A 15,680-nucleotide genomic window follows, 5' to 3' on the forward strand; every position below is an offset into this window, starting at 1 on the left:
ATCAGTCTCATAATGTATCAATTACCTTTAATTTCTCGCTCGGCTTCACAGCATGAAGAACTCCAAGTTTTGCATAGAAAGGACAAAAAAAGAGCGATTGGAGTTCCTCAAGCGCCTGCGAACAAGGCAGTCCTTCATGAGTCTCTATCGAAACCCTTTAGCCTTGTCGCTTCTCAGAGACTACTAATGCATCTTGGCCGCCTAGGAGAGTTGGTAGCTGGGCAATCTCTTTTCTAGCGGCTCGGCAAGGTATGAGTCGAATGCCTACTTGGCACTTTGTACTCTTTGTTCTTAAGGCCTCAATTTTCGAAGGCAAAGGAAACGGTCGAAACCTCCTTTGTCTTTTCCGACACTGAACTGTAAGGTCACAATTCCCCATGTAAGCGCCAACTGCAGCTCTCCTTTGGCAGCAACGCGTTCGCGCGTACTTAAACATTTGGAAAAAGAGTATGTCCACCATCTTCAAATTTTCGTGGAAGGTTCTGTGGACAATGTCAAACCAGCTAGCGCAGCGGATTTTTGCATTCAACCTTTGGCCTGTGGGTGGTCTGTACGCTTTACTGCTATCGTATCCTCCACAACGGCCGAAAGTGCTGCTATTGAGGTGGCTTTACGGAAGTTAGGGTCTTGTCCGGCTCATCCTGTTGTCATTCCAAATCTGTCCTTCAGAGGTTTGAGCGCGGCTTTCCAACTGATGCTTTGTCTATAAGCTCTCTACGCTTGGTCCTGAATCTGCACAGCAGAGACTTTACTCTATATTTCCAATGGGTGCCCTCTCACATAGGCAGAGACAATGAGGTGGCAGGTAGTCTTTTCCCATAAAGCTCTAGTAAAAATGCATCAAAAAAGTACCCCAAGATGAAAAAAGCACTCTTCAGAGAAATGGTGCTTGATCATTTCAGCATCCTGTGGAGTGCGCCCCACAAGCCACGTTTGACCAAGGGACTGAGAAGATGACAGGCGACCCTACTACATCTAATTGGTACGGGCTCTGCTCTTACTCCTGCCAGGATGCAAAAGACGCGCATGGCATCGTCTCCGCTGTGTTCGTTATGAGGTCTGTGCGGGGATATAGAACATTATATTATTTACTGCCCAGAGTACACCGCGGAAAGGTATGTGATGTTCGCTTCCTTCAAGAAGACCGGAGCCCTTCACCGTACAGTTCAGGACATTGTCTACCCGAGTGGAAACCAGACATGCAGAAGGGGGGCTGCACGCCTTCTTTTAACATTCCTGCCGGCAATGATCCTCTCTTTAAATCGTGACAGCAGCAACGGACTATGGTCTACTGTGATTGAATGTGTGCATAGATGGTGTCTTCTGGAGTGCACTATACTATACCCTGAGTGAACGTGTGCATGGATGGTGGCACTGCATGGGCGATATTCTACTGTGACTGAATATGTGGATAGATGGTGACTTCTTGATGGGACTATGTTCTACTCTGATTGAATGTGTGCATAGATGGTAACTGCGGGAGTGGAATATGTACTACTATAAGTGACTGTTCACATAGTGGGGCAGATTTGACAGGTTCTAGGTCATTATTAACATATGACTGATGCTACGGTGCAGCAATTTCAGGAAGAATAAAGAAGGCTGATCCCAGCTGTAGCATACGAAATCTCAACTCAGCTCAGGACCGAGAAAGAAGAGGCGAACAATGCAAGCGCTGTCTTGCAACTAAAATTTCATTCAAGAGGTAAAACATAAAAAAGCACCTGAAAAACGGCACATGATCAGCAATCACATTAGAAAATGAGCACAAGCGACAAAAATTCCATGCGGAAAAATTATGATCTATGGCGCATCAGTTGTTGTTCATGAACCGCATCTCCGAATCGCACCTTGCACACTGCACTAGTGAGGGCATTTTAAATTCCACATCGCATCTTTAGTGCTGATGGTCAGGCACAAAAGATTTAAGGTGTATTTGATTTGTAAAGATGATGTTTAGTGACTCCTGAAGTGACGAAGCCACTGGTCCCAGCCATTGCCCACACGGCGTCCGGGAATAACTTGGGCGCACTCACCTTCGTCCTCCCCATGATGTGTCCGAAGCTGCGCAGTGGCTGGCTCAGGTTCTCTGGAGTGAAATACGAGGAGAATAAACAAAATGCAACCAGGCCCGTCTGTTTCTCTTCATTTGGACGCATCTTAAGCGCTCAAATTTAAAGCCTGTCGATGAACGCAGAAGTAGGCGCGACCACAGGGTCACCCTTTGTTCGCGCACCCCGGCTGCGCTCATGAAAGGCTACTCTGCTTCCGGCCTGCTCAGCACGTGTCGAGGCTGCGCTTTCCTGTATATGCCATGTGATTTCGCAACACAGATGGCGCCATTGACGACTACAAAGGGCAAATTTGACGCTATCCAATGCCAGCACTGGTGCTTGTCGGCTGGCCTCGACGCTTCCTTTCATTTGGAGAATTCCACAGTTCCGGGATAGTGGAGATATGAAATTTGGGAGTCCAGTTTTGACGTCCGAACGCAGGCAGTGCAGACGGGAGGGCCCCAAGTACGGCATGCTTTAAGCTTCTGTATTGGAGAAGGCCAAAGGAGAGGCGAAGGCATCATCAAAAGTCGTCAGCAGAAAGCACGGCTTATAATCACCACTGTTGTTTCGAGACAGTGATTCTGGACGGACGTTAAGGAGTACCTTAATGTCTTGCTTTTAGCCTCTGACATTTTACTGTATAGCCGTTTTTTAGTGGCTTCTGACTCGGCCTTCGCGTCGCTTCGTTACTGTCGCCCATGCCATCACCTCTACCATCATCTTCATGCGCATTAGCCCATTTGTGGTACCAATGCCGAATATATTTCCCTCTATTTTGGCCTGTCTTCGTAAAGTTTTGAAACGCCAATGAGTTTACCCCTGCTCTTAGTGCCGACCCTGTGCAACATTTCAAGTCCGCTTCCCTCAAAGATATATGCCGTTTATTCTCGTGTCCGCTTTATGGTTAAAAAAATTAAGCACATGGTATTGATTCTGTATAATATACTTGAACCATTATTGACTGGCCCAACCTAATTAGAGTGCTATGAAGTAAATTATCCCAATCAAATTATTATGGCTACGGGGAAAACAGGGCAAGCATGACAAACAACATATCTAGCAGAGAGTGCACATAGGTCTATAAGAACTGTTTATATTACCCTTGAGCTGGGACTTATGTTTATATTGAACTATGATTTTGATGGTTAATGAATGGGAGAATTATTATCGCAGCCAAAACAGAAGAAACTGAAAAGCCAAACGCGAAGAACACCACTCAGCGTTTTGAATTATGCAGGACACACTGCTAAGTCTTCGGAGAATCAATTGATGATTCAATGCGCACTGGTTCAGTTATTTCTTAGTTTCATTTCTACTAAGAAATGAAGCGCCAACAGAGACAATACGTAGAAGTGTCACGGACAATTCTTGTCCGTGTCACTTCTACGTATTGTCTCTGTTGGCGCTTCATTTCTTAGTAACATGCACCAACTAGCCCAGCAATAAGTTCTACTTGAATACCTTTCATTTCTACCCCTACCTGTTACTTTCGTGATCCGGCCTGGTGCCTTAGTGGCTATGTCTTTAGGCTTTCAGCAGCTGAGCCCAAGGACGCCAGTGCGAATCCCGCCCAGTGCAGTCGTATGACGATAATGGTCAAATGCCAACAGTCCCATGTTTTCCATAATGTCATTGCACGTCAAAAAACTCAGGTGGTTAAAAATAACCCGGAGCATGCCTTAATCAGAGGCTGCGTGACAACAAACACTGGTGCGGACAGCATGCTGGCAAGCGTGCTAAACGTTCAGGGGTAGCCAACTTCGAAGAAAATCTCTACGTGTAGGAAAAATAGCAACGATTAAGGCCTGCGAGATGACAGAAGCCCGTGACAAGTCAGTGGACCGCAAATAGCTTTGGAAACAAGACAGTTTACTCTGTGTTCTCAGATTCTCCTGAACGTTACCTTTTTAGGCCGAAAACGACGTTAAGTGCCGTTTTCTATCAGTGTAAAAGAAATTTGAACACTTCCGTATCGCGACTGTCAATTAAACATACAAGCATTTGTGGCTGGTAAAGCAGTGGTGGATGAAAGGTCTAGTAGATTTGGTTATCAAATGCTCTCTGACGTTAGTAGAGCATAAAAACTACAGGCATGGACAGGAGAGACCGTACAAAAGTGCTAATTCTAAGCTAATCTTTACTCAGCGGCCAGGTATGGCAAGCTCCGTGGAAACCAAAAATAAAACCAAATACTCTCGATCCAGGCACACAAATATTTCCGTTCGGCGTACCGCCAACGATAGGGATTTACTTCTGTCCTCAAGGCAATCGTTACTCGTTGAGGCAGTCAACTTTCGCCCATACGCCCCCGTGAGCTTGAAAAATCCCGCAAGTAAGCTGATTTGCAATATTGTAAGAACAACAGCGAGCAATTCACGCCTGAGACTCGTCTCTTTAAAACACAAATTTAATGAAAGATTTAAAAGCTTAAACCTATCGAGCAAACGGGTAGCTTGTGGCGGTGTGGGGCCAGAAACGAAGATTCTTTACAAAGTATAGACACAGAGGGCACAATAATGCAACTGTTACCTCTTTCTGAAGGTCTTAGTTGTGCCCAAAATTCCGCACGTGTGGCCTGCATATTATGGTTTCGGAATCTTTGTCAACCAAAAGCGCGGTGGCACTGCAAGCACGCGGTACGATAATCTGCTCGTCTACTTTTTGCAGATAGCTGTCACCTTGCTGCTGGTGCCAGCAACCTACGGACCGCAAGACTATGCAACACAGACATCGTTAACCCGACTCTCCGATGAATGTGAACACCACGTGCTGACGGCTTTACCAAAGCTGGACTGCCGCGGCATCAACCATGACTACCCAATTCCTGGAACACAGAGCGCAGACTCAGAATTCGGCGCACCCCTGGCGGCAAACCGGACGCGTATAAAAGTACGCCACAGGCATCACGGCACCATTGGGCGCGGCGGCACTGCAAGCATGCGGTACGATAATCCGCTCGTCTACTTTTTGCAGATAGCTGTCACCTTGCTGCTGGTGCCAGCAACCTACGGACCGCAAGACTATGCAACACAGTCATCGTTAACCCGACTCTCCGATGAATGTGAATACCACGTGCTGACGGCTTTACCAAAGCTGGACTGCCGCGGCATCAACCATGACTACCCATTTACTGGAACACAGAGCGCAGACTCAGAATTCGGCGCACCCCTGGCGGCAAACCGGACGCGTATAAAAGTACGCCACAGGCATCACGGCACCTTTGGGCGCGGCGGCACTGCAAGCATGCGGTACGATAATCCGCTCGTCTACTTTTTGCAGGTGAGCAAAAAATTTGGCAAATGTATTCGGTCAGATGATCCATTCTTGGTAGTGCTGCCGTGCCCAAGGCTGCTGTGTCCTTTGCTGTATGATTTGGCACCTTATGTACGAAAACAACTTCTGTTGGCTGGAGACATCGAGTCAAACCCTGGCCCCGACATGGCCCAAGTGATGAAACAACTTCAAGAAATAGCGACGGACCTCAAAGAAATCAAGGAGAAACGTTTAACTTCCATAGACGAAAACTTAGAAAATTTTGCTATCCTCGATAACAAGATCTCGCGCTGTTTGAACGAGGTGGCCAGCCTGCAGGGGGTGGTTTCAGACCTTGAACTGAAACTTGACGATTTAGAAAATCGCTCTAGAAGGAACAATTTAATAGTTTACGGTGACCCGGATGATTCTGAAGAGAGCGACGACTCTCTTGACAAATTAGTGAACCAAAGCATCTTTAACAAGCTCCTCAAAATTAAACCTGTAACAATCGAAAGGATACATAGGCTAGGAAAGCCGGGAAAGAAAAAGAGCAGACCAATAATAATGAAATTCCTGAACTTCCGGGATAAAGCCCGAGTGCTGAAAAATTGCCACAAACTAAAAGAGAGTGACTTCTCAATTGGCGAAGACCACTCGGTACGGGTACGCGATATCAGGAGGAAACTATGGCAGTGTGCAAAACCAAGTAAGGATAGTGGAGACAAAGTACATTTGGTATACGATAAAATACGCATAAACGGAAACCTTTACCGTTGGGATGACACAAGAAACGATAAGGTACTCATTGAAACAGATTCACACGTTCCACAGGAGCCTGATTCACCCCCAAGCGAAACAAAAACGAACAGGCAGATGCACCGGCGTCGCGCACCCGTCACAAAGCGAACCGTCCCAAATAAGCTTCCTAAACATAAATTCCCGCAGTATTATAAACAAGAGAGACTCACTGGAATACTTGCTTCTGTGCCTGGAACCTGATTTTGTGGCCGTAACCGAAATATGGCTATCATGCGATGTCCGGAACGCTGAGAGTACGCCACCTACGTATTCTGTCATACGAAAAGATAGAACAACACGTGACGGCGGAGTGGCTATCTTCATCAAAAATAAAATACCATACACAGTCTTGCCGGACGTCGAAAACGTCGAGGCGTTATTTTGCAAACTAATCTTTGGCTCACGTAGCATTACCGTTGGATGTGTTTACCGCAGCCCTACAGCCGATCGTGACTGTATGTGGTGTCTATATAATTACATGCGCCGCTATGCTTTTGGGTCCAGATTAATACTACTCGGCGATTTCAATCTTCCTGACATCAACTGGCAGACGTTAGAGTTTAATTCTCCTTCCTCAGAAATTATCATTGATTTCATGCTCAACTTCAACCTATCACAAGTAGTAAATCAACCCACACGATCACAGGGACTCGCATCGAACATCCTTGACTTAATATTTCTCAGCAATCATTTTCCTACTGACAAAGCTCAAACTGAAACCCTAGATGGAATATCTGATCACAAATTGGTTTTATGCAATGTTCCCGTCCATGATGCCGTAATCTCGTCTCAAACGCAAATTTTGTACCCTGATTTTTGTAACGCAGACGACACCAGTATTCTAGATCACCTGAATTTTGAATTCTCACATTTCGAGGTTTTTTCTTCCAACGCTTCAACAAACATTGAAATGTTATAGCTTAGGTTCAAAACCATTGTATTGCACTGCATTCAATGTTTTGTTCCAACTAAAACAAAGAAAACAAAGTAACAAAATGCCTGGATTACGCGGGACATCATTCACGCCAAGAGGAAGGTGAAAAGACTGCGAAAGCAATTGAAGTCAAATCCACAAGCAAAAAATCAACTTACAATAGCCATCCAAAAAATGAAATTAAAAATCAAAGCAGCCAGAACTAACTACTTCGCAGAAACGCTTCCTAAGCTTTTGGAACGCGCCCCGGAAATTTTGGGATTTTATAAACCCTAAAAAGAGTGAACCTGAAGGCTCAAGAGAAGTACACCATATTACTGCCACATCCCTAAACAACTACTTTCAATCGATTTTTACTAAAGATGACGGTTTTGATCCACACTTAAACTACAGCAACGAAAAGCAGCTAGAACCACTCACTGTGACCGAGTCAGGAATACTAAATTTATTACTTGCTTTAGACATAAAGAAAGGACTAGGCCCAGACAACCTGCCGAACTCATTTCTTAAGAGATATGCCGAATGGACGGCCAAATATCTATGCATAATCTTTAACAAATCATTATCATCCTGTGCTCTTCCGAATGAGTGGAAAATTGCAAAAATCATACCAATACACAAATCCGGAAACAAGGATGATGTCGCAAACTACAGGCCCATCTCACTCACTTCCACGACTTGTAAACTCCTGGAACACATCATCCTAAAACATATAACGACATACCTGGAACGGGAACACATCTTATCACCATTACAGCACGGACTTCGAAGGGGGTTGTCCACAACTACGCAGCTAATTGAATTAGTGCATGATTTATCCTCCGGTATCGATAATCAAAGACAAATAGACCTATTACTATTAGATTTTTCGAAAGCATTTGACCGCGTATCCCATCGTAAACTAATAATGAATCTGATATCTGCATTAGGAATTAGCCTCATAGTTACTTGGATCAAAGACTATTTAACAAACAGATCACAATACGTCTCGCTTAGCCAGGAAAACTCGAACTTAGTGCCTGTAACATCCGGAGTACCACAAGGTTGCATATTAGCCCCTGTCTTGTTCCTCATCTATATTAATGACTTACCATCAAATATTTGTTCTAACATCAGGCTTTTTGCCGACGATTGCATAATATACCGCGAGATCAGTTCAGCCGCAGACAATGTAGCTCTGAAGGACGACCTTGAAACAGTAAATAAATAGTGTAATGATTGGAAAATGAACCTAAACGTAAAAAAATCCGCCGCGTTACCAATAACCAGGGAAATACAAAAATCAGCATCTCAGTATGTCATTAATAATATCCCGCTCCCCCAAGTCGTAGAACACAAATACCTCGGTGTAATCATATCCCATGACCTTAGATGGAACTCTCATATAACTCACATTACATCCAAGACTCTAAAAAGACTTCTTCTTGAGAAGGCGCCTCAAACTAGCCCCGTCAGAGACAAAACAATTAGCCTATAATACCCTTGTAAGGCCAATTCTTGAATACTCTTCCAGAAAAAGTTGACAATATTGACAAGTCGATCAATATGATGTCAGAGAAATATGATGAAGTGTTAAAAACAATGGCTAGACAAGAGGCAGAGATTAAGGAACTTCGAAAGCGAGTTGTTGTCCTTGAAAGTTGTAGTAACAATGAGGAAGTGAATCATCTGAAGGTCACTGTGAATGATTTGGAGTGGAGGAGTAGACGGCAAAATTTGGTATTCCATGGCATTTCGGAGTCAGATGGTGAGAATTTGCTTGGAAAAGTGAATGATGTGGCCCACTCAATTGAGCTTCCTGAGCTGTGCGAAGGCGATGTGGATGCCGTACACAGGCTTCCCGCGAAACAAGGCAAAGTTCCAGGTGTGCTAGTTCGTTTCACTTCCCAGAACCTCAGAGATCAATGGTTTTTGAAAGGCAAATCACTCAGAACGTCTGACTCTGAGGTCTCAATCGTAGAAAACCTGACTCGGTTGAACAGAACGCTTCTCGATTCTGCAAAGAAATGGGCTGATGCGAATGCCTACAAGTATGCCTGGCACCGGAACAACAAAGTGCTTGTACGAAAGGCGAACGGGGAACTGGCACACGTGATTCGATGCGATGACGATTTGAGGGGGCTGTTGCAGTGAGTCACTGCTCTTGATTGTAATTAGTTCCTTCTAGATGGGTGATACTTACCTCTCTCCGAATGATATTAATAATGAGGTTCAGGGTCAGTCTAACCATTTTTCAGTGCTATGTTTGAATATTCAGTCTGTTCGCGATAAACATGACATTTTACGTGCCTTCCTTGAACAGTTTAAATTCATGTTCTCTGTGGTAATGCTTACTGAGACATGGGTCAAAGACAAAGTTGATTGTCCTGAGCTGCTCAACTATCAGTCTTACTTCCTAAACAGAACAAGCAGAAGAGGCGGAGGCGTTTCTTTGTTTGTGTTTGATAGTGTTCAGTGTGAAAAGGTTGATGAGATTACTTCGGTTACACCTGATTATGAGGTGCTCTCAGTTTGTAGCAATAAGAACCTCTTCACTGTTGTGTATCGCCTCCCGAATGGTTGTGTTGAGAACTTTTTTCACTACATGCAGCATGTTTTTCAATTTGCCACTGAATATAATTACACTGTATATATAGGTGGTGATTTCAATGTCGATATGCATGAAAATACACCCAGAAAGTCACGACTATCATTACTAATGGAATCATATTGTCTTGTAAACGTTGTGGCATTACCTACACGCATAACACCCACTACGGCAACACTTCTTGATTTGCTGATTACAAATAACGCAACAAATGTGCTCTCAACCGGGGTTATTAATTATGCTATTAGTGACCACCTGCCTGTTTACAGCGTATGTAATAGTGTGCCTGTATTAAAATCAACCTGTAAACAAACAAATGTAAAAATACAGCAGATCACCCCAACCACGTTAGAAACATTTCGACGCAAAATAATGAACGTCAACTGGGAACCAGTTTTTGCTGCATTGACTGCTGACATAGCGTTTAGTTGTTTTCTGAAGATATTCGCTTTTATATATCGTAACAGTTTTCCGTACAAAGATGTAAAGAAACCAAAACGAGCTCGTAAACCCTGGATTACCTCGCATATTCTTCGAATGATTGCCAGGAAAAATTCCCTCTATCAGAAATTCTTTCAAAGTCGCAGTCCAGAAACGTGGGCAACGTTCAAGAGGTACCGAAACAAACTGAACTTAACTTTAAGAAAAGCGAGGAATGCATATCACCTTAACAAGTTCGCTGGTCTGACCGATCAAAAGAAAGTTTGGAATAGGTTGAATCGAGTCTTGAACCCTAACTCTACAAATACAATTGACAGTATTACAATGGAAGGCATTATTTATAGTGGACTCGCACTCGCAAATAAGTTTAATAGCTATTTCAGTGGACTTGTTGATAGTGAACACAAAATATGGCATTGGATTACATTACGAATCATACAAGTAACAGTATTTTTATAACATGTTGTGACGAAAATGAGGTGCTTAATATATATAAAGGCATGAACAATACAAACAGTGAAGATGCTTTTGGACTGAAAATGAAACCTGTTATGTACGTCTTGGACATTATCTGCCCAATTTTAACTTATATTTATAACTTGTCTTTGACTACCGGCATTTTCCCTTCGGACATGAAAATAGCAAAAGTAGTTGTTCTTTATAAAGGTGGTTCGAAAAACGATCTTGGTAATTATAGACCAGTGTCTATATTGCCTATTTTTTCTAAGGGCTTGGAAAAAACAATACATTTACGACTTTCCAATTTTCCTGAAAAATACAACGTGATAACTCCAAGACAGTTTGGATTTAGACCTAAGTCCTCTACTGAAATGGCTCTCATGAAGCAAAAAGAAATAATCTTAAATAATATTGAATGTAAACAAATAACCCTTGGAATATACATAGATTTCTCCAAAGCCTTCGATAGGATTCATCACGAAACTCTTCTTCTTAAACTTTCTGCATACGGTGTCCGGAACAAAGCACTATCTCTTATCACCAGCTATTTAACTGACCGATATCAGTACGTTTCTATAGATAATCATCGCTCAACTTACAATAAAATAAAGCACGGTGTACCTCAAGGTAGTATCCTTGGTCCCTTATTATTTAATGTATATATTAATGATTTAGTACAGATTGACTCCGAAACAGAATACGTAATTTACGCTGACGACACTACTTTATTTCTGACCGGCACCAACGCGAATGATATAGTAGAAAAGGCTAATAGCGTGTTGGGAAAACTTAACTCATGGTCTGAAAAAAATTCCCTACTAATAAACACACGGAAAACGAAGGCGATATTTTTTAGAGCTAAAAATGTCAAATGGGTTGTACATACAGATTTAGTATTGGGTGGTAATATAATAGAAATAACTAATGTTGTAAAAACACTTGGCGTTCACTTCAATGAATTTATGTTATGGGACTACCACATCGAGCAAATGGAGAGTAAGCTAGCTCGCGTTGTCGGCATACTCAGAAGGTTAAAGTGCATGATACCTACTAGGACTAAACTTGTTATTTACCATGCCCTCTTTGACTCTCATGTTAAATATTGTCATTTGGTTTGGGGTACAACGACGCAAACTATTATTCAAAAGGTTTTGACATTACAAAAAAATGCAGCCAGAGCAATTGCGGGTGCCACATACTTAGCACATACGAGTGCTCTATTTGCAAAATACCGCATTATGGATGCAAGGGTTATTCATCAGTACCGTGTAATTCAGCAGTACAAATCTCAGGTACATAGTGACACCACATTTTTTTCTGACCCTGCGAATCTACGGGAAAATACCGCTGTTCACAACACAAGACACTACGAATATTGGTATGTACCTTGTCCACGCACAAATTACGGTTTTCAAACACTCAGGTATGTGTTGCCATCTTTCCTTAATAGAAATGCTTTCACTAATCAATCCATTCTTTCCGTTTCATATAACGCTGTCAGAAATATGTTCTTACAAAAGAATGAATCATATCCAACTGTAAAATAAACTAAGTATCCATGTGCTGTGATTAAACTATCATTTGCGTGTGTGTAACAGTACCGAGACTATTCTGGTGATCTGTTATGAAGATATTGTACATATTTGTTATTTCATGCATTCTCTTGTTATTGTTTTACTGCGTCCTGTCATCGCCGTGCCAAGCCGCTACGGGCGATGGGAGCTTTGTCAAGCCGCGTGCGCGGCTTTTTTTCCTTTCTCCTCAGCCATTGTACATGACTGAAATAAATGCAAATAAAATAAATAAAAATTGTCTGGTTTCCCTCTACTAAACAACATGTAAGTAAACTAGAACAAGTACAAAGGAAGGCAATCAGATTCATTTTTATTAAATATAGCCAAACTGACTCACCAACTGACCTACTAGAGAAAGCTGGTATGCTTACCTTGCAGAAGAGAGCCAAACTAGCACGTCTTAGATACATGCACCAGTTGCTCAATAATCAGCTGCATATTGACACTCCTACATATTTATCCTTTACAGATACCAGGCCCACACGCCATAAGCACTCTCATACTTTAAACGAGTACACTTTCCGGACCGACTGCTTTAAACACTCATTCTTCCCGCTAACCATACGCGAATGGAATATCCTTGACCCAACCATCACAAGCTGCTCATCATTAAATAACTTTGTAGCCCTCGTCGAACACCAACTGGGTACTGAATAAATACTTTACGCACCTTTGCATATGTACCCACCTTCCAGTCAGGCACAGATCGTGTTCATTGTGTGCGTATTTCTAGATGTTCTTCCGTTGCATTACCTTACATTTTTGCCTTTCATTTTTAAAATATTGATTCATTGGCCTCCAGTGCCTGTTTTCTGTTCCTTGATTACTGTTGTCTGTTCCGTCCATTTGAAAGTTTATACACATTTACTTCTATTCTTGAGTTCTTGTTAAACATCATACCCTCACAACGCTGAGTGTTTACCTTTGTGTTATGCTTGCTTGCCTTATTGTGCTTATTTATTAGACTATTCAACTTATGCCCTTCCTGTTATAATCCCATATGGGATTGACAGCATGAAAAAAAAAAGCGCGAATCCTTGTGTTTTGTCAAGTTTAGGTTTCAGGACGGATAAGCCACTGATGCCTTCATGTGCCCAAAGAAATCGGAGCTGGATGCGCATGGCTCCCTGTTGCCTCCCTTGTCATTCTTTAGTCAGTCACACTGCTGTGCACTGGTCTCGCGAAAATCATCGCTGAAGAAATAGAAACATTTTTAAACACTAAATGACGCGACGATTTCTCGGCGACACAAAAAACATCTTTTTTTTCAATCAGGTCTATTGACTCATTTTATAACCGAAGAAAACTTCCTGCAGCCTTCCGAATCATGTTGCTCGACTCGCATATCAGCCTTCGGCTATAGTATGTGCACTTCTTCCTGCTCGATTAGGTGCCTACGCCCGTTCTCCTCAGCGCGCTAGTACCTTTTCAAGCGGACTATCTCTCTCGCCGTGCTAAGGAGTGCCGTGACGCGTTCATGCATTCAACCGGTAGAGCAGAGCACATATCTCGTGGCTTTCCTGCCTTTCCTCTTCATCCTCCTCCTCGCGACTTTCAGGAGGCGAACAAAGTTCAGCAAGGAACGAAGATAGGGAGAATTTTCCGCTGTGGCGTCCTCCCATGCAGGGAGAGGATCTCTAGAAAACGGAACAAAAAGCTGGCGTCCATGCGCCTGACTCGTCAAATTCGAAGCAAGTGCCTCCGGAAAAAGTCAGTGTTCGAAATCACCCCAGTCACAAATGCGGCGAAAACACTTTTCTTGGACTTTGCTGTCGCCCGAAAAGCATTTTCAATATAAGCTAACTGGTCAGATCTGGCGTGGGCAGCACTTCGATCCATAAGGAGCGCAGGCACAAAACTTCCTACCTTTATGCGATTCTAAAGGAACGGCCAGAAGCGCGGTTAGCCGTTCTTTGTCCATATGTTGTAAAGGTGTAGGATTTCGCAGCCGCCATCGACGCGTGTTCTTCATTCCGTTAAGCGCTTTCTATTCTTCGCCTTGCTGGTATGTTCATATAGGGACAGTCATTGAGCTCCCATGACCAAATTTTGCTTCCACTGAAAATGCTAGGCGTGTTGGTCGAATGTTACCAAATCAAGGAATGTATCTTAGTTAATTGGAAAAAACGATGCCATTTTCTAGAAAACAAATCTCATATCACAAGAGATGCACGACGTCCTTCGTCCAAGTCGGAAACTGCAGAATTGTAAGCTGAGGCATGTAGAAGAAAAACATAAATTTTTGCCCTTCGTAAATATTTCTTCTTTAATCATAGAAAACCTGTCCTCTTTGAATCAAAAGAACTACCTTTTGTGCATTTTGAGCTTAGTAGCAGAGGAGATGCAAACTTGGTTAAAAAAGTGCATTTCAGAAGAAGAGACACGTTTCAGGACGTTCTTTGATTAAGATGGAGTGGGAACGTGACTCTGAAGTATACTTTTGTTTTACCGTTCATCGGTTCTTTAGACTACATTCATGGAAGATTCGTGCTTCCAGACGAATCAGATTTTGAACGTCCATAAAATCTTCTACACTTCATGCATTGCAAAATACGCCAAACTTGGAATCACGCCAAGAAATACATAGTCAACGTCAATTTCCTTTAACGTCGCTTTGTAAAACCAGCAGTCCCAGTAGAACAAAATGTTCTCGGTTAATAGTTTTAAATTATCAAATAATGGGACAATGCAGACTATAAACCGCTTTATCATTGCACAGTGTATTGTTCGTTGAAAATATTAACATCTATTCATTCGAATTTCCACAGACAGAATTCTGTTGGGGTTTCCTTACACCATGGACGTACCTCAGAAAATACTATGGAAGCTTGTTTTGCTGGTTGGCGTTGTTAATGAGTCACGATATGATAGTTCGCTCCTTCGCGTAGCGTCTGCTAACTTTGATAATGCGAGGCGGAATTTAATGCGATAGCATTTTAGTTCACGTCAGTAATTCCGCCGCCCTATTTCCCTAAATTCGCTGGTTGGCTGAGAGAAGTCGTGTTATCCTGTGACAGTCATTACAACTTACACACCATGGCAGATCGCAACCTGGCCTCCGAATAGGGAGCCACCCGCCCACTCACCCTGCTACGTGACAGTAAAGAATGATTTCCAGAAATGGGTGATAACACCGAAAAAGACAGCACACAGCAAGTGAGGCGAGACAGGCGCTACTCTCAACTGTTTATTCACCGCAAATGCGAATGAATATAAGGACAACAATCAAGATCGGTACCAATAACCACACATGCGTGCGAGGGTTTTACAAAAAGTAGTGCATAAAGACAGTTGAGGCACACAAGTATTTCACCCCCGTGTGTCTAAAAAAGCGGTTTCAGTCTTATAAATGGTAATAAATGGGTCAATAGCACAATTACTACAGTTGCTTTTAATATAGAAGGCCTCCAATAGTTCACGGACTGTCTGTACCTTACTTCAGTTTAAAACTTTCATTTCTTTCAGCCTTGCTGCACACTTAATCTTTCTTTCGTCTCCGCAGGCTTTACAATTATGCGGTAAATGTGAACCAGTACCATTTTGTAAATCCTGATTATGTTCTGCTTATCGGATTA

The 15,680-nt window shown here is 42.8% G+C and overlaps 1 protein-coding gene across 4 annotated transcripts in view; it reads right to left on the reverse strand.

Annotated features, from left to right (window-relative positions):
* LOC144122121 (rifampicin phosphotransferase-like) overlaps positions 1 to 15,680 on the reverse strand; it is a 798,972-nt gene that overhangs the window by 689,264 nt on the left and 94,028 nt on the right. For all 4 annotated transcript variants that reach the window (XM_077655660.1, XM_077655659.1, XM_077655661.1 and 1 more), the window contains exon 7: positions 2,037 to 2,089. In XM_077655660.1, coding sequence (XP_077511786.1) covers positions 2,037 to 2,089 — 53 coding nt within the window. The remainder of the gene's footprint in view (positions 1 to 2,036; positions 2,090 to 15,680) is intronic.

Source organism: Amblyomma americanum, chromosome 2 (genome assembly GCF_052857255.1).
Source record: "Amblyomma americanum isolate KBUSLIRL-KWMA chromosome 2, ASM5285725v1, whole genome shotgun sequence".
In the NCBI taxonomy this organism is placed as follows: domain Eukaryota; kingdom Metazoa; phylum Arthropoda; class Arachnida; order Ixodida; family Ixodidae; genus Amblyomma; species Amblyomma americanum.